Consider the following 21,603-nt stretch of genomic DNA (forward strand, 5'->3'; position numbering starts at 1 on the left):
GTCTCTGTGGATTTTGTTGACAAATGTTCTGAATAGTTTATACACAGTGCTTGTGGATGGGGTTGTGAAAATGATACTGAAATACTACAGTGGTAGCCTATAAGAGAAGGAAGCATTCCCGATCTTGTTGAGCTCTAGATTGTTCTGGGCTTATGCTCTAGCCCAAACAAAATATACTTGAATTATCTACAAAAAAAATCATCTGAAAAACTAGATAAGGAATGCCAGGAGAAAGAGCCAATGTATGGTTGAGGTTGGTCTCATTCATTTAGAGTCAGCATAAATAAAAACCCATGAAACACAATAAGATCCACATTTCATTTTTAATTTGATCCAAGTTATGCAAATTGCAAGGGCTGATGGAGATGTGGAATTATGATGTGAACATTCTCCTTTCAAAAAATCAGCCCCTAAAAAGTAAACAACAACAACAATAATAATAATAATAATATCACAAATCTATTGAGCCATGTTAGTATCACATTGGCTGAGACAAGAAAACCCAAAAGGAAAGGACCAGTCTGAAGTCTTGCTCCAGGGGAGTACCTGCCCTTAAGTCCTGATCAAGAATCAGTTTCTCTATGTCCAATTCTTGTTTACACATTTATCAAATGAAAGACAACTGATCCCTGATCAGTATCTTATGGGGAGGCTCCTCTCGATCACAGAAAGCCCAGCTTCATAACTGAGGTGTTCCATACTTTAGCAGCAGGCAGATTAGAGATCAAAGATATTGCACCAGGTAATCGAGTGCTTTTAACAGGGAAAAAAAAAAGAATCACATTCAAGTTAATGATAGAAGACATACAACAGGTGGCATGACTGTAGTGAGTAATCGATAAAGTGCCCTTTAAGTTCAGTGGTGTTAGAAAATTTAAAAAAAAAAAAAAAAAGAGAGAGATGAAATGAAATACAAATTTAAAGAAAGTCACTACATTTTTTTTAATATGCTAAGAAAATGTGGCTCAAACAGGGGCGAGTCATATTTCTCTCTCTCTCTCTCACTCACTCACAGCTTCTTTCTGTCAAAATGTTGTTCATTAATACTCATTTCAGGTGTAATACATATAGTGAAAGAATTCAATGTTTGTTTGCTTGTTTTTAATAAAGAAATTAATTTACAGCTTTATGAACAAGGATAAGCAGAATAACAATAATTGTGACAAAAACCGCCTCCAACAAACTCATTTACATGTCTTATGCTTCCCTGATATGTCAGGGCGCTTTCTTTCAACCAAGAAGAATACCTTTTTATAATTACTACGTAATCATATCAAAACACAAGATACATGTTCATGCCAGTTTTCGTAGCACTACAATAAGCTTGTTAACCGCGTCTTCCCCACAATGATATGGACTTTCATTTCATTATTATTTATTTATTCATTTCACACAGGCCTGATCCTTGCCTTAAGATAACATAGTCTAAAATAGTAAACGACATTACCAGTACAAATACATCAGTGTACTCTATAAGAATAATAATGATAACAATTATAACAATAAGAATAAAAATCTAAAAACGATTATGAACATCCTGTTCCTTCTTGGCTTTGCAAAAGAAGATAAAAAAATAATCCTTGTGGAAGGAAGGAGAGAAGGTCAGACTCGGCGTTAAGTAGCAGAGTGAGGATGAGGCGCGAGGAGGTGGGTTTTCTCCTCTTCCTCATTTGCACGGCTGTAATTCCTAAGGTAATCTGGTGGAGTTTAAGACCTGATAAGGGTGATCGGATCATTGCCCATTTATGCTGCAGCTATTACTTCTTTATTATTGTTATTATTCAAAGAATGCAAAAAAACAAAACAAAAAAACAAAAAAAAAAACAAAAAAGAGTTTGTCTTTGTCGAGGCCGTTTCCCCCCCTCAGAGCTCAGCAGAAATACCGAAAGGCGTCTGAGGACTCGCTCTCTCTCTCTCTCGCTCTCTAAAACAGGTCGTCAGGCTGAAGCATCGCTCATATGAAAGTGGGGTTTTTTTCGGCTGCACTGCTTCCACTCCTCCTCTCACAGAGGGAGAGAGAGAGAGAGAGAGGGAGAGAGAGAGAAAGAAACGGAGAGGCTTAAAGGACACTGCACACTAGCATACTGCAAGTCTCTGTTAAGTCTCACAGGACTTCGCCGTGGCACTTCTGCATACATAAACATGCATGTACTGCACTGGAGAAGCACACTTGCAGCCACTGTAGTTTGGCTGTATGATGGCAGCTTGTGTCTGTGTGTGTGTCTGTGTGTCTGTGTGTGTGTGTGTGTGTGTGTGTGTGTGTGTGTGTGAGAGTCTGTGCTTAGTGTTATCAGTTGCATTGACAGCATAGATGTTTTTTTTTGTTTTCTTTTCTCTGTTGTCCTTTAATCAACGCCCTCAAAGCCTTGAGCATTTTCCACAGCCATGAGCAGCTTCTCTCTAAGGTCGTCAAAGGTCTCATAAGCGGGCAGGTCCAGCCGGTTAAAGCTAAAAAAGACACGGTGAAAAAACAAGTACAATAATGACCCATCAATCCACTGTTGCTGTGAAAGATAAGCAGCTAACATGGAGTTCAGGTTTCAAGACAGTATGGTTCAGTACATTTTTTAACACTTTCATTTAATGTTCATGTCACATTTTTTGGTCACAATGTGAGAGACTAAAGCCATTAAATAAAGTAAAAACAGCTGTAATTAACAGGGCCACACACTAAGAGACTATAACACAGGCCTACTCAGGCCTGTTCAGTCTTACCAGGTGTGAGCTCGAGGGAGCTTGTCTGGGGTTCCCCACTGTTCAATGGTAAACAGCTGCGGTCCATTGGAACCTAGCGGAACAGAGAGGTTATGAAAATCATTAGAAAAACAGCTTCACACTCAAGCTGTGGGACAATGAAGCAGAGGGGGAAAACTGAGAAAGGTTAAGGAGTGAGTTGAGAATACATGTCTTAACTTTATCAGTGGTAAAGATTGGTGCCGTGTCATTATCTGTGTACTGAAATAGCCTAAACACATTGCTAGCTGACAAGGAGAGTATGTTAAGAGCATCCACAGCCCAGACTCCAGTTTGGGGGTGGGGGGGGTGGAGGACTCACCATAGAGCTCGGCAAAGCCATTCATAGGCACTCTGGATGTGCCAGTGACAAACTGCAGTAGCCGAATCCTCTTCTCTGCATCCATCAACAAAACGGCCTGAGAATAAACAAATAAACACAGGAACACTTTGACAACCCTCCTCTTTAACATCCATTCCGTACAGTCCCAATACCTCAAACTGCAACACTGACATTCAGTGGGAAAGGTAGTTTCACTGGATAGAACCTGAAGGCTGTAAATGGGTGATTTTAGTAAAGCTCATAGTAAAAGTAAATTTGTTTCTGGTTTGTGAGTGTATTAAGGTATCTGCTTTAGTGTGTCATGCTTTAGTGTGATGATGATGTGTTTGTGCATGCTTGTGTGTATATGTATGTGTTTGTATGCACTTGTGTGTGTGTGTGTGTGTGTGTGTGTGTGTAACAAGAGGCAGTCCGGCTTCAGGCTGCTGATAAGGTAGCTGATGTGCTTGTCTAGCTCTTTCATCAGAGTAAACACTGTTGAAGAGTTACATCAAACAGACTTTGATCTACACACGCCTTTCCAGGAGGGAGCATGGGTTACCCCCCCCCCCCCCCCCCCAACCATCACCACACGCCTCTTCCCCCACATGTCTATGAATGCACACGCGCACACACAAACCACAGTGAAATGCAGTTTTACAACAAATACACACTATGGTCACAGCATGTCATTACATACAAAATATCATAAATACTACAGCAAAAAGGCAATGGCACACTAAGTAGTGCAAGACAATAACACACACACACAGACACACTACAGACTGATATGTAACACATCACACATAAAGTAATGTCCCACACTACCACATACAAAAACTGCAGATTGATATATACTTCATCCGCTAAAACCATTCCCACACACACACACACACACACACACACACACACTTCATTATCATCACACAAATAGCTGAAAGTGCACAGTCATGGAGTCACAGTTCCCTAAACTTTTAACAGAGGTTAACAAAGGGTAAGTGAACATTTCCTCAGAGTCTTCCCACTGTGTTCTGAGTGACTACTCAGCAAAATCATGCTACTAACCATGCTGAACAAAAGAAATCCAGAGATGAGCTGCTCTCAAAGACTAAGCAGTGTTCTCATCTTTTATGTGAACAATAATTACTGACAACACCAGTCTTGAAAAGAACCAGGTTTTGCAGTGGGTGTCTCCCAAAAGACAGATATGTAACCATATATACACTGCTAAGCTGGACAAAAGACAATGACCAACAGGAAAGCAGGTGGGCTTGTCACAGTGCCACAAATTCAGCAAATTACTGTCTCCGGGCTGCAGATGGTGTGACTAATATTACACACCATTCAGTCAAAATTAAACTGAACTTGTCGACGGCACATCATAAATTAGCAACATTACAAGACTCAGTACATTTCTATCGTTTAAATTCCACTTATTCTTGGTGTTTAAAAGAGAGAAGCACAGTTCCAAAAGACAATCATATTTGTTGACAACAAAAACAGGATTTCCTAATCACAGCAACTTAAATTTCCCTTTGAAAATTGCCCTTTGACCATCAGGCGCGGTCAGCTGCAGCTCTGGGTCCTAAAGCTGGTCGGCTTACCTTCCAGAACCACTGGATGACAGGATGATTGGGGCAATAGCCATTCTTATAGACAGTGTGCTGTCTCCAGTCATTTACATCCACGTCTCCCAGACCGCACATCAACAACTGAGAGAGAGAGAGAGAGAGAGAGAGAGAGAGAGAGAGAGAGAGAGAGGAAGAGAGAGAGAAAGAGAATGAAATGTTTAACATCTATCCAACTAATTATGATGTCAGTCATTTCTATGATATATATTTCCATAAGATAAATACTCGATGTTTAAATGATCATCTATAAATGAATAAAAGGCTACTTATGTCTTAAGGCAATGTAACACTTGCCAACACAAAGGAGTCCTCAATGTAATGGACTCTTACTCCTTTTTTTCTACAAAAAAGAAGTACTTATGCATGCTCAATGGATTCCCATTGGACTAAAGTTTTCCTGAATTAGATCCACTGTGTTTCTGATCTGAGACAAAGCCCACTTGTGTTTGCAGTAAGAGCAGGGCTTGTGTTTTCAGTTCTCTGGCCACAGAGACTGAGACTGGCCAGAGCTTTATCAGTTTAATTTACAGATTACAGTAGGCATGTGAAGGTTAAACCTAACTCCAACTATTCTGGTCATTCCTCTAAAACTTGTTTTGAAGCCTGAGGGATGAACTGTGCTGGACTGAGTCATGCACTGAGTTCAGTTTGCAGGAAACACTTTAGAGACAGTTGTTTGGATCACTTAATGAAACCAGGGCTGACTGCGGAGAAAAAAGGCATTACCTCCAACTCATTCTCGTCAAATATCTTGATTAAGTCAATGAGGATGAGTTCAGTGAAACCCTGCAAAGACAAATATGGAACATTTATGAGAAACACAATGCAGCTCAGGAGTGTCAAAGTGAGATATCCACTCTCATATTAACCCACCTCCACAAGACACTATTCACTCTGAAGAAATATACATTACGCATGCAAATGTTATTACATACTGCCACCTAGTGGCAGTAGCGGAAAGAGGGCATTAATAGAAAGATGTCATTCGTACCTCCAGGAAGGCATTCATCTGTTTCTGTACTCGATTCACAAACCTCCACTGAATCACCAGGCTGTTTAGGAGAACACCAACAGAGAGCACTTTAACTAATGTACATCAAGAAGAATGGTGTGCTGTTAAGCATATCAATTGCCTAAAAACCATTATTCAATGCGGTGCTTTAACCGAGGACTATTGATTCTGAAAAACAGGAAACAATCATAAATGCATCTGAATATTAGCAAACTGATGGGGAGAAATGGATGCACGTCATTCAGAATTTCATTGCACTGTATTGATTTTTAACATATTTGGTGATTAAAAGGGAGGGATGCACTGAGAGCAGTGTGTATATATTTTGTATAGATATCTCACTACTTACTCAATATACTCCTTTTTGTTCTCATTTGTGACGACCATATCCGAACCACTCGGTTTCAGGTCAACCTGGTATGTCTGAAAAAATTCCCGTAAAATTGTTCAGCTTTCCAACTTCAGCAGAGAAAAAGCAGAGATCACACAAGTAACATTATCAGTGAACAAGCCAAAGTTTAAGACTTCACCTGGCCAAAATTGTCTTCATCGATGCAGAACCGCAGGTCCAGCTCTGTTGGGTCGTTTTCCAGGATCCATTTGAGAGAATTGTAGTATTCACTGTCCTATAGTCACATTAAAAAATAAATAAATAAATAAATAAAAACACCACCGTGCTAAGCCAAAAATAAAAGCTAACAGTGTGAATGCACTGTAAGGGATGTAAAGTAAGCAGATCTAAATTACCGTCTTTAGTATTAGTTATTCCTAAACACTGTGAGAAAGAGCCACTGTCTATTTACAGCAATATTTTACACGTGTGAAATATTTTACCCACTGCAACTTATTCCAATTCCACTGAAGTCTATAGGATACATAATATGATGTTCTGACTGGCTTACCACAGACTCCATGTCTTTAAGTGTAATCTGTTTTCCCAGCATCATCTTGTAGAAGGGTCGGATGAAGAAGCCTAATAAAGGAGGACAAAGGAGGTCACCTCTCAGCCTTCAATAATCTCTAAGTAATAGCTGAGACTACCTCTCGCTATCTCTGAAACCACACACTCAATCGAGCACAGTTAAAACGTTCAATACATTTGGTAAGAGGCTCTGTGCATTGACTGCCTCTCAAGAGTAATTCAGTCAACATACCGTCCAACAGCTTTCCATGGTACACAGCCATGCCTGCCACACGGCCAATGAACTTGAAGTATGAGAGGTGGTCTTCATTGCATAAGCCAGAGTTGGGGTTGATCTGGAGTGTGTAATTATCTCTGGAGAGACACAATGAAGGTGTGAGAACAGAGTTCAAGCTGTAAGCCAAAGTGAAAATCAACCCTTTAAGAAAAGGTGGGACTTTGCACAGGGGCCCAGTGTACATTTCAGAACCACTTCTGTGCATTGGTACACTGCCACACAAAAGTTTATTTAAAACCGGAGAAGGAAGTACCAGGACTTTGTTCATGCATTTTCTAACAGGCTTTTAAGTGAAAGTGAATGGATTTATATGTAATTCTAACAAACAAAATAAGTGTGTCAGCAGATGGCTTCTGAGAAAAAGTTAACACTGAACAGTTCTGGTAGAAAAATGTTTCAAAGTAAGAGAGCCATAAGACACACGTCGACACAGAGTGGTAAATAAAACAGACAGATCATTGAGCTTGTGGTTGATCAGTGATGCACATAATGGAAAGTCAGCTTATGAGCTCTGGAGCAATGCCATTGTTATTGTGAGCAATTTCACTTCTGAGTGCTATATTTCAGACTAAGGCACCGCGCCTGAGTCAAATGGAGCGAGACAAGGGGCGGCACTGGGGAGATTTGTGGTCGTTCTCGAAAGCTCAGACAGACATTTCCAACCTGGCACAAGAGGATGAGAATAGAAATGATACATTATTCTTATTGTCTGTGGCATCACTTCCCGTCAACCAGGAAAAAGTGAGTGAATAAGAGGAAAGAGAGAGCATAAAAAAGAGTGGGGGTGGGAGGCATCCCCCCCCCCCCCCCCCCCAAGGCTGAGTGGTGGCAGAGAGAGAGAGAGTCAGTCCATTCCTGAGTCATTTCTCTAAGGATCCAACGATGATGAGGCTCATCAGTGATGCTGTTCAACCCACAGACTTTCACTTAGCTACTGCAACAAAGACCCAATCATAACGACAGCCAGCTGAACATGCCGCATGGGTCAAGAAAGGTTATATTTGGCCTTTAGGCCTGTACTCACTCTTGTCCAAATAAACAGAGAAACAGAGCAAGTTATCTAACGGGACTTTAGATGAAGAAGCACAACAAAAACATACGGCGACACAGATAGTCTAAACGGACACTGATTTCATACCAGTATAAAATGTGTGGAGTCCACATCAAGTCTGTATAGAGCAATCAAAGCTACATTAGCTGACAATGTGTGATACTTGTGTGAACATACCACTTAGTCTATATTACACACATATATAAGCAAGCATAGAACATTTTTATATGATAACACACCATGAGATGCACGTCTAATGAGTGAAAATGTAAGAGAACCAGGCATGCAAGCTCATTTGTACACAGTATGGATGAGTATGGTCTTGGAATATATAATCTATTAGTAGGGCTGCTATCCTCTTGAAAGTCTGTCTTTTTGAATTAAACACGCTTGTTGTCACGTAAGACAATGGTTAAAGTGTCTCACTGGACCTTTGTAGACTATACAGCACCAGAAACAAAACACAACATTTATGACATTATGAAATTAACAAAAACAAGACAATAAGACAACAAAATGACAACACTCACGTTGCTGAGTATTCAAACAATCCATAATAAGGGTTGAACATCTCTTTGGAGAGGAGGAAAAACCATTCCCTGGCCACACCCCCATAGTCCAGGCCTTTCTCGGACTCAAACTCAATCCAGAGGCGAGCTTTCAGGATGTCCGGCCTCTTCAGAGACATAATTCGTCTGTATGACTCCTCAAAGATGTTATTCCTGTGCAATTTCATCTCAAAGCGGTTAGGGATATCCGCCTTGGAGAGGGAGAAAAGAAGAGGGGGGGGGGGGGGGGATGGAACATTACTTCCTGCCAAACAGAATGATCTCCAAATGGAAAAACCAAAAACCTCGGTGAAAAAGAGAGTTCTAAATCCAACCACGTAGAGCTCTGTGAGCAGAAGTCTTTATTCATTAAAAGACATTTATCATGATCTATCATTTGACTTTATGAATGATAAAACTGTTATATATACACTTGAGTGTACAGTATTTGTTACAATTTACAATTACAATTTAGCATTTAGCGGACGCTTTTAAAAGCGTCTGCAAAGCGACTTACAATCAGTTACTGTTACTGTATATATATATATATATATCAGTTGGGCCTCAGTCCAATGTATATATAATAAAAGATATAACATATAAATCATCACAAAAACACACGTGTGTGTTAGGGAAGACTCAAACTTGTGTGAGTCATTCTACAAATATCTTGTTAGAGCAAGGCATGGGCTAACAAAAGATAGAGAAAATTTTTTTCTTCTTTAATAGTTTAATAATCTGTGTTTCCTCCCACATGTTCCTGGTCTAATCCCCTCCATGACGAAACTGGCCTTTGACCATACTTTTTACCTGGGTTATACTTCATAGCCAGGTACTGTGTGACACTTACAGGATATCCTTATTGACACCTCTTGTTTCCTGCCAGACTCTGGCTGTATTTATACAGTGTGAGGAAGACTTTAACACTGAATATAAAACAAGCTACTTCTCACAGCTGAACAGTGCATTCTCACACAATGTATCGCAACATCTCAGAATAAAATGATTACCTGACACGCAGGAAACAAAACCTACCGGTTTCTTTAACTTCTTTCTGAAGTAATCATACTTCTGTTTGAACTCTCTTGAGTACGGCACAGCCTGGAACAAGAGCACAAACAGGGCTTTAATACCAACACACAGTAGAACATTCCATCATAAACATGTCAGGGACAATAACATGACCGAACAGGTTAAGCTGTGATGTCACATTTTATTTAAATACTGATTAAACATCGCATGGCTTTATTTCTACGCCTCTTGGTCCTGGTACTGTGAAACATGATCAGTGTGGTCAAAAAGACTTGATGTGTATGAGAGTAAAAGGGCAGTTAAAATAAAAACAAACAAACAGGGGTGAGAGAGTTAACAGGAGGTGGAAACTCACAGGTCCAGTGATGGCTGGACTCTGAAGGCGTGGGTCCTCCCACTGAGTGTTTCTCGTGTCTGGAAAAGAGGAGAGTCATTCTTTAAATGCCTAATTACGTAACATGGATTATTAGTGTAGATTATGGTATTAAATAAAGTAAACACACAGTGACAGATTAGACAACGCACATGTTTTTTACCAAAGACCTCTTTCCATCAAAAGTGTCCTTCAGTCTCTCTTAGGCATATATTTGAAAATGGGATTTGGTAATTAACAAAATGTCCACAGGGTGGTCAGCCAAACAGCAATGCTGAGAGCTCAACTCAACAGGTGTAGTGGCTGTGGATAACTGCCAGCAGTAGTTTGACACTGCACCGTTTAAGAGCTCCATGGGTCTGAACACGCACTGTACATGTCAGCATTTAATAATGCATGTGGAGTAAACTAATCCCTCAGTTCAGATTCCCATAAGCACAATGCTATCGATTAGACAGGGCAAAACATGCTCCACTAACCTGAGGTGAGGTCTATCTTAGGCTTGTATCTGTGTGTGTGTGTGTGTGTGTGTGTGTGTGCGTGTGCGCTTGTCTGCGTGTGTGAGCAATAAATGCTACTAGGGGTATGCAGAGCTTGGTGAAAAAGTAAAGTATTTCTCCTGTGTGCGTGCGCTTGTATGTAAAAGAGGACTGAGATAGAGACAGTAAGAGTGAGAGAAAAAGAACGTGTAAGAATCTATAAAAAGAATGAAATGCTAAAAAGTGGGAGTGAGGGGGAGAGGGAAAGAGTGAGGGAGACAGACAGAGAGAACGAACGAGGGAAGCTGTAATGAAGTGTAAGTCTGTGTGTGGGTCTGTGTGAGAGTGTGGAGGACTGGTCCAAGGCCCTAAAGACACTGTAGAGGAGAAAGCGCGAGATGATTGGTCATGCTGCATTTAACAGCATGTCTGCTTACTGTGGTCGATGTAGAAGGTTCTGCCATCAGCATGCACTCGTTCCTCCCACCCAGGCTGTAAAGATTTACAAAGAGAGAGAGAGAGAGAGAGAGGGAGAGAGAGAGAGAGAGGGAGAGAGAGTCAAAATTGTGACTGGAGATAACATGATTTAGCCTACAAAACACCAGAAACACATACAGTGACAATAGCCACATACACGCAAACACACAGAGAAACACACTCGCTCAGACACGCCCAGTAAAGGGGTATCTCTGAAGAAAGAGAGAGAGATAGGGAGGACTGATTAGCAATGAAAAGGAGAAAGGAAAAGTGTGTTCATTATTTTCAGCAGTAGTGGAAGAGGTTGCCCTTTCTCCTCTTCTGTGTGTCTCACTCTCTCACTCTCTTTTTCCCTCTCCATTCTTTCACACCAAAGTGTTATGAGAGGGGAGTATCCCTTGACGACTAACTCACTTAAAATACCACCAGCCAATGGGCACTTTAGGCCTGGCACAGAACACTGACACACAACCAACAGGGCCACAGTTCACAACCCACGCCTGCACAAGGTGGGTTCACAATCCAAACAGGCACAGATAACCATCCAGAATGGGGCACAGGACATTATTCATGACCCAGAGAACAACAGAACAGAACCACGAGTACAGCCCTCGTGCTGAACGGGCAGAGGAGGCAGCTCACAACCCAAAACTGGCAAAAGGGTTACACAGGGGCACAGAGGCCGTGTAGTCTGGGTGTCACGGGTGGAGGGCACCAACAGACATATGAGACGGGGGGAAGGGAAGGAGGGCAGACAAGCAGATTCAGAGGAAAGGAAAACAACAAAAAGTGATGAGAGAAAAACGTAAGCAACAACAAAAAAAAAATTAACAATGGCCATAAAACATGAGTGACGTGGTGAGAGACAGAGATATGGAGATACATATATATGTGTGTGTAAAAAAAAAATACATGTTTAAAGAGAGTGGGGGGCGGTGATACAGAGACAGAAAGGTTGATGAGAGATACAGAATGAAAGTAAGGCAGAGCTAGGACACGACAGCTTGAGAAAAAGGAAACAAAGGCGTGAAAGAACAACAAAATGACAGAGAAGCAAGAGAGAGAGAGAGAGAGAGAGACAGTGGAGGGAGGCTAATGGCACACAGTCATCCATGCTGATGCGGGTGCAGTCCAGTGGGCAGGCAGTTGTACAGGCAGACTGAGGCTGCGCTTGCATTCAGCACCAACCTCCTCTGGAACATTCTGCCAGCAAGACGCCACCAAGCGCAGCACAAAAGATGTCCCCCACGCCACGTAGAGAACAAAAAGAAATCACACACACACACACACACTAACATACCACCAGCCTGAAACATAGCTCTACTTTAAAATATCTCAGCTCTACAGTTTTAGCAGTATCATGTCACACATAATCCTACACTTTGGAAAAACAGTTTAAGGCAAGGAGAGTAAATCTGTAGATTCAACATTTAGAGATAGTTTTGATTAAATGGACCAGCTGATGAAAAAATAACTACGGAAAAATATAAAACATATATAAACATCCATCAATCAAAAATTCAAAACTGAGAGGGTGAGGAAAGGAAAAAGCAGAGTGTTAGTAGAGAGATGCACGTAATTCATTAAAATATTGACATCCATACTTCATAAGAGAGGCACTCAGGCAGAAAATTAGATATCAGATATTCTCACGTCTTGACACCACTAGGCTGCCACCTTCAATTCAAATTAATAACATTTCAAGTTCTATCTCCCTTAGAACAAATCTAGGCTCAGCTCTCCACAATCATTTCTCCTAAAATGATCCAAATCATTGCTGCTTTCAGATCAGCCACTGTGGTAAAATGTATCTTTGACACGAGGAGAGGTCTTTCTACCACTGAATAACAGAAACAATGCAGAATTCAACTGGTCTCTGCTACCCAAAGCCCCTCTTCTGTGCCTCCTTATAAATGAAGTTCAACTTCTGTAGGTAAAAGACAGAACTATACAATTATATGTAAATTTAAACAGAGTCAAGTGTCAGCAGTCTCTAAGAAACTGGAGCGTTTGACAAACAGGTTCACAGAATCATCCTCACAGTCCTAAGTGAATAAGATTTCTACTCCTCAACTGTACTGGCCTTAACAGAGAAATAAAAAACAATTACTATGACTACATGCAAGTCAAAGCCCTTTACTGATTTCCAAATGCCATTTTCTGCCATCTATTTTTTTTAGCGGTGCATTTTGACCCTTTCTTTACCTCCCAAAAAAACACTAATCTGTCATTACCCTTCCACTCTCTTTGGACCTGAATGAGTTCTATGGGGACTGCATCCCTTCATTACTGCATATTTGAATCCTAATCATGCTGTACGATAAGCTTGTATTCCAGAGAGAGGATGGAGAGATGCAAAGCTGCCAGTCTTGAAGGGGTGGAGGAGGGTCGGTGGTTAATGCAGTTCACTAGGTATTTTTACACTCACAGGCAGCGGACCAAGGTCGCCAGGATCCAGGGTGGCTTTTGTTCTCATGTGGACGGGATACTTTAGGCGTGGGTCCTCCTGAATGGAGTGGAGTGAAAAGAGAGGGAGAGAGAAAAAGAACAAGAGATTGAGTGAGAGACACAACCTTTCACTGCCAGAGGGCTTTGCCCTCATTCATGAGGAAATGCAATTCACTCCCTCATCCCATGATGCATTGCTCCTCCCAATAGGATGAAAATACAGAGACAACTGTGTGCATTCATTATGGCAAACTGTTTCAGTGTGATTCAAAGAACGGTATTAAACCCAGATGGTGAGATATATTTGTGATGGAAAAAAATTAACATCTGTCTGCATCTTTAACTATTCGCATTGAAACGTTATAACATATTATTCTGCTGTAATGGAGACCAGATACAAACTAAACTGTTTAACCAACATTTATTCTAATCTGAATACCATCTGGCAGGTTGTTTGTGCCAATTTAGTAAATTACATTTCCAACATAAAAACACATTAAACAACAACTCCTGCAATGGAAGCTGCTTTATGGGAAAAAACACAGAGGATCAAGCCTTATTTGAATCACAACAACAACAACAACAAAAAAAATCAATCTGCTTTAATTTTGCTATTAAATTTGCTGAGAAGTCCATAGCCTTTTAAATAACATGCACATCTAATCGATTTAGCACAGTGGAGAACAACAAGAGGCTTGTGCTCAGGAGACCAGACCATACGAAATGGAGAGAGGAACACTCTGCAGGACCTCCATCAGACACCAGGGGGCACACTCATACTTTTTACAGCTCTGAGATCTCTACCTTCCACTTCTGGGTGTGTGTGACAAATAAAATTTTCATGTCACATGCCGGCAAACCTCACACCTGTTTATAGCGCATGTAATTATTACATCATAATAAAGAAAATAATTCATCAAGATTTACTACAATCTAGGATGGACTTATTACTGTGGTGACTCACAGAGACTAATTAAGCAACTGAAAGTGCAGTAATTTAAAAAATTAAACATACACATTAAATTGAAAAGTGTCCTTAATATCAGTGTCGGTGTATGCCACCTACAGTAGCACATCAACATAACTGGGTATGTTTGATATTTAATCAAGTGACTAATATACTTTCACGCTGTCCTTCAATAACAATAAAAATCAGGCAACACTATGTGACAGAGCTTTCGCAGAACACAGAATATGAGAACTGATGTGTAAAGTGTAACCATTTCTTTGACTTGAGTTGGAAAACACCAAGTGTTTCTCTCCATGTAATAACAAATACAAACCTACACACAGTCTTTAACCTGGTACGGGTATGTACGTTTTCAGGGATTTGGCTGACTACTGTGGTAGTGACAAGATTATGCTGGTGTGTGTATGCTGACCAGCGTGGGAAAAGAAACATCTCTCACCTTTCATTAAAAAGACGCTGAACTAGCAACTGAAAACAAGACACAAATAACGGACGTCTCTGCTCACCTGTTCTCTCGAAACACCTTATTTATGGTATCGGATGACAACAGTGAGTAGAAAGTAGAACAGTGCAGTCCCTAGTCTCTTTTGATGGTGTGTATTTTTATAAGTTCTTAATTTAGCTGCATAGCTCTTTTGAAGTCTGTAACCAAGTCTGTCCAGTGACCCTAAGTATTGTCCCTTTTTGAACATATTCGGGAGACACTTTCCACAAAGACATTTTTTTTCATGTTTGTTCATTTTTCCTTAATCAGTGTAGGTGTGTGGTCTGTGTCCTTATAGGGTGTGTGTTTAAATATTATTCACAAATTCATTAACACTGGACGCACGCTCTAATCTGGGCGTAATACGGATTTGCACAAGCATGTGTATGTTACCTGTGTATGACTACAAAGGTGTGTGTTGCACATGTCTGTGTGTGACTTTACGGGGAGGTGTATGCATGTCTCACCCAGGTGGTGGTTCTGCTGTTGTGGTCAATGAAGAAGGGTCGTCCATTGGGAGCTATCCTCATTTCCCAGCCCGGTGGCAGGAAGCTCTGGTTGTTCTTATGTTGGGATTTTGGTGAGCTGTATGGGGAAGGCTGGGGTGACTGTGGGTTTGATAATGTGTCCTTAACCGCTCGCCGTACCTGGATGTTATTGGCTCCCTGAAAATAGGAAGCGGAGATTGACGGGACATTAGAGATGGACCAAAACTAACTTTGTGCTCTTCACAATATTTTGAAACTCCCGAAGCACAAAAAGGTTTACAAGCAAAAGCAGCAAGATTTTGACAGCAAATCTCTCCGTTTGCCTTGTTGAAACACTGAAGTCTGAAGTGCATTAAACATATTCTCCTTTTTTGCCTCCATATTGGAGTTATGTATATATCTCTACTTCCCTACTGACATTAGTGATTTAATCCTGAGAGAAACTTTGAGTCCAGAGGGGATTTTTCTTTAAACTTTAATTTCAACCTAATCATATTTAGGTAATTAAATGACTGTTAAAATAAACGAAACACCCCCACCAGTGAATTACAGGAGTTATGCAACGCATATGTTTTAATAAAAGGGAGGGAATGTCCTGACAACTTTTTTTTAATTCTGCAAGAGTTTTAATTAATACATGAACCAAAGAGGACCCCACTTCCATCTGCCATCTCTCTGTCCTCACATTTTTTTCCAGCACAAATGCTTTCCTACATGGCATTAATTAACACACTCAAGAAACTATTTTGCTCTGAGAAGGTTAAAAATAGAACAGAGGTTATCACTCTCTCAGTCTCTCCCTCATATCATTTCATCATCTGGGCTTTCCTCGCGGGTTCCTCAGGTTGTTTTGACCTCAATGGAAAATTCCTATCCACCTCAAAAAGCGTCCATGGAATAGCAAACAACCGATGAACATATTTAGTCTATACACCAACAGACAATAAGCTGCTCTTTTAAAGCAGATTGAGACTAAGAGCAGTCTTGGTGTCCCCTCTTTAAAAGTCATCAAGATCAGCACCTGCATAACTTAAGAAACATCATTTCAGTTCACCATGTTCATAAAAACCTATCCTTCAGTACCATTTCAGTTCACCATGTTCATAAAAATCTACCCTTCAATGCCATTTCAGTTCACCATGTTCATAAAAACCTTCCCTTCAATGCCATTTCAGTTCACCATGTTCATAAAAACCTACCCTTCAATACCATTTAAGTTCACCATGTTCATAAACATCTACCCTTCAATACCATTTCAGTTCACCATGTTCATAAACATCTACCCTTCAATACCATTTCAGTTCACCATGTTCATAAAAATACTGTTACTTCTGACGGTCCTCAACACAGCCTCTAAAACTGGAAGTGTCAACTGAATTTGAAAAATAACCAACTAAGAAATATTTGATAGAATAGAGTGACTCCAGGAGGTTGGATACAGAGCACCTTCAGGCCTGGGATATATAAAATATAGAGATTTATAATATCATAGGTGGCATGGGTGAGGCAAAGGGTTGTGTTTTGCTCAAGCCTTAGTGATTAATGCTAGCCTGAGGAACATCAACATTCGTGTTCCTTGTTTTCAATTTGCTTGTTTCCAGTTTGCTGTTATTACCAGTAAATGATGTGATAATGACCATGTAAGGTTTACAGTGCAAGAGATTAACTGCCAACGCCGAGGTCACCTCATCAGCTAACGCTTTCCCCTTACTCAGTGTGTGTAAATCCTCCACTTTGCTTAAGATAAGGCACGGGACACATTTTTTTCTAAACCGTTATCAATGTCAGTTGAAGGACAGAATTGAGCTTGATGAAGGAAAAGAAAAGAAGGAAAATATGAAGTCATAGCCAACTAAGAAGGCTACACTCCTTCTTAGCAAAGGAGAGGTCTTGGCATTCTATGCTAGAAGCAAGTGGATATCTAACCCTGACGACAGCAAGGTTTAGTGTATCATTGGTGGATGTGTATTGCCAGAAAAATTACCCACAAACACAAACACGCGCACACACACACACACACACACACACATACACACAAACAGAGGGTGATGAGTGCATGAAATCTGATGTGCTGAACAGCTGCGTAACTGCCTTCACCACTGTGATGCAACATTTCAACATCACTCTTAGGGGCACGACCTTTTGTAACCCTGAAGAGCAGCAGGCTTGTCCCTAAACGATATTTTAAAGAGATGACTTTTTCACCAAAGCTAGGGCGGAAAAAGCTACGAACACACTCCTGAGATAACCTTATTCTTACATAATTTCACTGACTTTAAGACTTAAAAGTTGCATGACTTTGTGGTGTTCATCTAAAAAAAAAAAATAAATAAATAAAGCACTGATGTGACATAAACTAGGCCCACAAATGATGGGACTGGAGTGGGAAATTGCCTAGTAAGAAAAGTGTATATTTACAAATCACACACAGTGCTCTGTGTGGTCTCTGTACCATGACAGTTTAAGTTGTAAAACACCTGTGCGGTCAAACTGTTGGCTCAGTGTCTACCACTGGTGTTCACACCATTCAGCCAATCAGAATGAAGCCTTACTGATCCCAATCTCTGAAATCAAATTAGGGATCTGATTACAATCTCAGGCTGAAAGTCACAGACCTATGACTCATCAGTAACAGGAACTGACTGCATGTAAGAAAAACAACACATACAAACTGGAGCATGTGTGACAAATTTAACTTCTCGTTGTTAAACACCCTAAATGATATACAACTCATTTTAAAATCATATGATATAGTTTGTCTTAACAACGACACAGGGTTTTCCCGTGAAGTTAAGCACGTTCAATACACATGAGAAGATGTAAAGATCTTCTGTTTAATATGAGATGACGCAGTGTTCATATGGCAAACACAAGTTGAACATAGACACCCCCTAGACTGGAATGGGGCACAGAGAGGAGTAAGAGAACAGGGGACAGGGGCTTTGATGCGAGTTCAGATGAAGTAAACTGGAGGTAAAGATGGCTGACTTGGAGCAGACAGGACTGGTCTGATGACAGACTTGGGTGTGAGAGCACCATATTGTATAGTAATATATGGAACAGGCCTGAAAATGATAAATTATTGCTTATCAGTGCAGGAGAGACAAGCACAACTACTACTGCATCTCTTTTTTTTTTTTTTTTTTTTTTGGTTGATCATTTGTTTAATATTCTAAAAAAAAAAAAAGCTATCACAACTAGTCAGTGTGGAACAAAATAAGGAGAGGATTGAAAGAGTCGTTCTTATAACGACTGTGGCTGTTTCAGATAAACTGTTGTCTGCAACATACTGTCCATGATATTCTCTATATGGCAACCTCATGGCATCAAAACCATGGCTCTGTTGCAAAGTTTCATTCAATGTATCTGAACAGATCTAAGGCAGTCTGCACGTCTGTCCAGGTTTTGTATGAGCTTACAGCTGACAGGAGAGGAGAGGATGATAAGAAGACAGGAGGGAAAGAAAAAAGAGAGGAAAGATGTTCATTAAAAGATGGCATAGGGAAAACAAGATTAATGAAGATGTAGCTGTTTAAGTCAAACAACACATGATGGAGACAACAGCAGAGTGGCAAAACCTGGAGGAGAAATGGCAGAAAGGATGATGGGAGGGAGAGATGAAAAAGTTAGAATGAGGAGACAAGCACAGGACTAGGAAAACAGGTACCGGCCAGCTGGTTGAATAACAGAAAAAGAGGGCTGCAGAGGTGTTGTGGTCTCACCTCCAGGGGTGTGGAGAGGGTGACAGTAGGGGAGCTGAGACTACGGGGTCTGCGCATTTGGGGTTCGCTCAAGTGGCCGCTGGTGGAGGCAGGGGTGGAGGCAGAGGGAGTGGAGGCACTGGCGCCCCCTGTTGCACCTGAGGTGCTAGCTCCATCTTCAGTGTGCTGTTAAGTAGAGAGAAGTTTCAATTCCACTTTTTTTTTTTTTTTTTTTTTTTTTACATAAAATCTCTCTCCGAGGAGAGTCAGCAAGGAAGAGACAACCTAACAGAGCACATTAATGGTAAACTGATTATATCTCTGTCGGATTGTACTTGCACTGATTCATCAGAGTGGCTGATGCAACAAATTAGAACTGTCTTGTTGCACAATTTAAAGAAATATATGAGCAATCTTTAACATTAATGAAGAGAGAGAGATGGAGCCAAAAGGGAAAAGAGAGGTAAGGATTTAGTTGTTTTCTAGAAAGATGACTGAGATCAAAAAGAGAGAGAGAGAGAGAGAGAGAGAGAGAGAGAGAGAGAGTGAGTACAAAGTCAGTGCAATGACCAATCTGATAAAGAGCTGGAAGCATGAGAGCACAAGATATTTAAGTGGCAAGAGCGAGAAGAAGCATGATGGAAACTTTGATTCCAGAGAAGTAAGGACTAGGATAGACCTATTCCTAAGAGTAGACCATGAAAGAGAAACAGACAGACAGGGAATCAGAGAGAAAAATCAGAGCAATAGTAGACCAGAGAGAGAGAGAGAGAGGGTAGTAGCAGGAAAATGGAACACACAAGGAATAGAAACAGGATGGGATTACGGGGGGGGCAGACAGATTTATTCAAAGATGAGAGTTAAAAGACAGGACCACAACAGGGCCCCACTCATTTGGAGATGGACATTTGTTAGCATCAGTGGTGTGTACCTGTAAAATGGGCCGTGTCCAGGTGGTGCTGCGGTTGTTGTGGTTGACGTAGTAAGTGCGACCCTTGGCATCTTTCCTCTCCTCCCAGCCTGGGGGCAGGCCCGGGGTGGTCAGGGCGTAAGCAGCGGATGGGGACTGAGCAAGCGAGAGGTACAAAGCACGTTAGGCTGGAGAAGCAGAACAGGAGGCTAAGAGCATAATCAATGAGGGGTGGGACATTCTAAGACTCCCCGGGGAAGTGACCACTGCACTGGAAGTCATGAGCTGCTGCCAGGGGACCTGAATGTCGTATTAGCACCCATAATGGTTTCACTTCCCATGTGACATCACTTGCCCCTCCTTCCCCCTTCAAGGGAAGATGATTCTTTGATGAAGCTGAATCTTTCTCTATGAAGAATTCTAAAAGATGGGGTATATTACACTCGTATGAGCTTGTTTATAAATCAGTTTTCAGGATCAAGACGCATTTTTACGTCTTACACGTAATAATACGTTCTTCGGTGGGGATGTCCATCTACCTGTCCCTAGAACATTGATGCTGACACACAAACTTTTGTTATTCTCTATGCACAGGTGAAGAAGGGGCTCTATATCAGAACAATACTTGAAACAGAAGGTGTGAACACACTGCTACTGTACCGACATTGTGGGCAATAGTCTAACAAAAGGTCCATATTTGTTTAAGAGGAACTATAAAGCAGACTTGATTACAGATGACTGGATGATGCGGGGCTGATGTGATGCTGCTGTCACCACTCAAAAATACAAGAAGAATGCACATACACAGACACGCACAGACACACACACACACACAGACACACAAGCACAATCCAGATGAGACACCTACTTGACTCAGGAACATGCCTAAAATATATGCAGTGGATTTGACTTGATGAAAATAAACATGCTGTGTACGTTTTGTCCATTAGGGAATAATAAGCAGTGTCCTGAAAAAGACACCACCCTGCTGTTCCCCCCCCAAAAAACACAAACCCTTACACTCTCTGTGACATGATTTGGCTGAAAATAAATGGGAGCAAAAGGTTGAAAAACAACTGTATATCAAATCAAAGGAGTAGTGAAGTTTATGGGTAGAATGGGTGTGTATAAATGTACAGTATGTTTTCAGAGGAACGTTACCATAGGTTCCTCAACGCCAGTGACGGTTTGAGCTCGGCTGCGTCTGGGCTGGGAGCTCTGGAGGCAAACAACAGCTGCTTTTAGACTTGGGGGCTTTAGAATGAGAGTGGGTGGAGCCATGGGCCCCACGTAGGACAAATATTAGGGAGGGGCAAAATCGGAAAGAGGCTTCAGAGGGACGAGGCTGTAGGTGGGAGGAATGGTGGGGGGGTGGGGGCAGGGGTGTTGGGGGAGGAGGGCTGAAGCTTTTGTGGTTAGTGCTGGGCAAGACGGCTTACGGGGTCCAACATGAAGAGCAGTCCAAAATCAACAGTAAGAAATAGACAGGACCAAAAGAAACCACATGAGAAAATGTATGAGGTATTTTTTTTTTTTTTTAAATCACCTTTGTGGAGTGTGTTTGATTGGGTTTGAATGCATGTTTGATTTGATTACAGGGTGTGGGAGGAAAGTGGAATGGAGAAAGCTGTGAGGCAGTGTTGGTAATTGCGATTATTTGTGCAACCAGTGGTTGTTAAATCACATTAGACAGACTGCCATTACCAAGTCAACTGAACCCTAATCTGCATCTGATTCCAATCAGT

General features: G+C 41.1%; 1 protein-coding gene across 4 annotated transcripts in view; it reads right to left on the minus strand.

Moving 5' to 3' along the window:
- Positions 1 to 304: 304 nt before the first annotated feature.
- nedd4l (NEDD4 like E3 ubiquitin protein ligase) overlaps positions 305 to 21,603 on the minus strand; it is a 55,818-nt gene continuing 34,519 nt past the window's right edge. For 3 of the 4 annotated variants that reach the window (XM_030770268.1, XM_030770267.1, XM_030770265.1), the window contains 19 exons: positions 21,020 to 21,076; positions 19,880 to 20,014; positions 18,970 to 19,134; positions 15,227 to 15,424; positions 13,286 to 13,363; positions 10,818 to 10,872; positions 9,884 to 9,942; positions 9,532 to 9,597; positions 8,479 to 8,708; positions 6,853 to 6,974; positions 6,601 to 6,671; positions 6,229 to 6,324; positions 6,048 to 6,121; positions 5,678 to 5,738; positions 5,413 to 5,472; positions 4,660 to 4,767; positions 3,056 to 3,152; positions 2,716 to 2,788; positions 305 to 2,448 (listed from right to left, as the gene is read on the minus strand). In XM_030770268.1, the coding sequence (XP_030626128.1) occupies positions 2,346 to 2,448; positions 2,716 to 2,788; positions 3,056 to 3,152; positions 4,660 to 4,767; positions 5,413 to 5,472; positions 5,678 to 5,738; positions 6,048 to 6,121; positions 6,229 to 6,324; positions 6,601 to 6,671; positions 6,853 to 6,974; positions 8,479 to 8,708; positions 9,532 to 9,597; positions 9,884 to 9,942; positions 10,818 to 10,872; positions 13,286 to 13,363; positions 15,227 to 15,424; positions 18,970 to 19,134; positions 19,880 to 20,014; positions 21,020 to 21,076 (1,908 nt within the window). In that variant the 3' untranslated portion in view covers positions 305 to 2,345. The remainder of the gene's footprint in view (positions 2,449 to 2,715; positions 2,789 to 3,055; positions 3,153 to 4,659; positions 4,768 to 5,412; positions 5,473 to 5,677; positions 5,739 to 6,047; positions 6,122 to 6,228; positions 6,325 to 6,600; positions 6,672 to 6,852; positions 6,975 to 8,478; positions 8,709 to 9,531; positions 9,598 to 9,883; positions 9,943 to 10,817; positions 10,873 to 13,285; positions 13,364 to 15,226; positions 15,425 to 18,969; positions 19,135 to 19,879; positions 20,015 to 21,019; positions 21,077 to 21,603) is intronic. The other variant, XM_030770269.1, reaches the window with a different exon arrangement.

The sequence above is a fragment of the Chanos chanos genome, chromosome 3, assembly GCF_902362185.1.
Source record: "Chanos chanos chromosome 3, fChaCha1.1, whole genome shotgun sequence".
Lineage (NCBI taxonomy): Eukaryota > Metazoa > Chordata > Actinopteri > Gonorynchiformes > Chanidae > Chanos > Chanos chanos.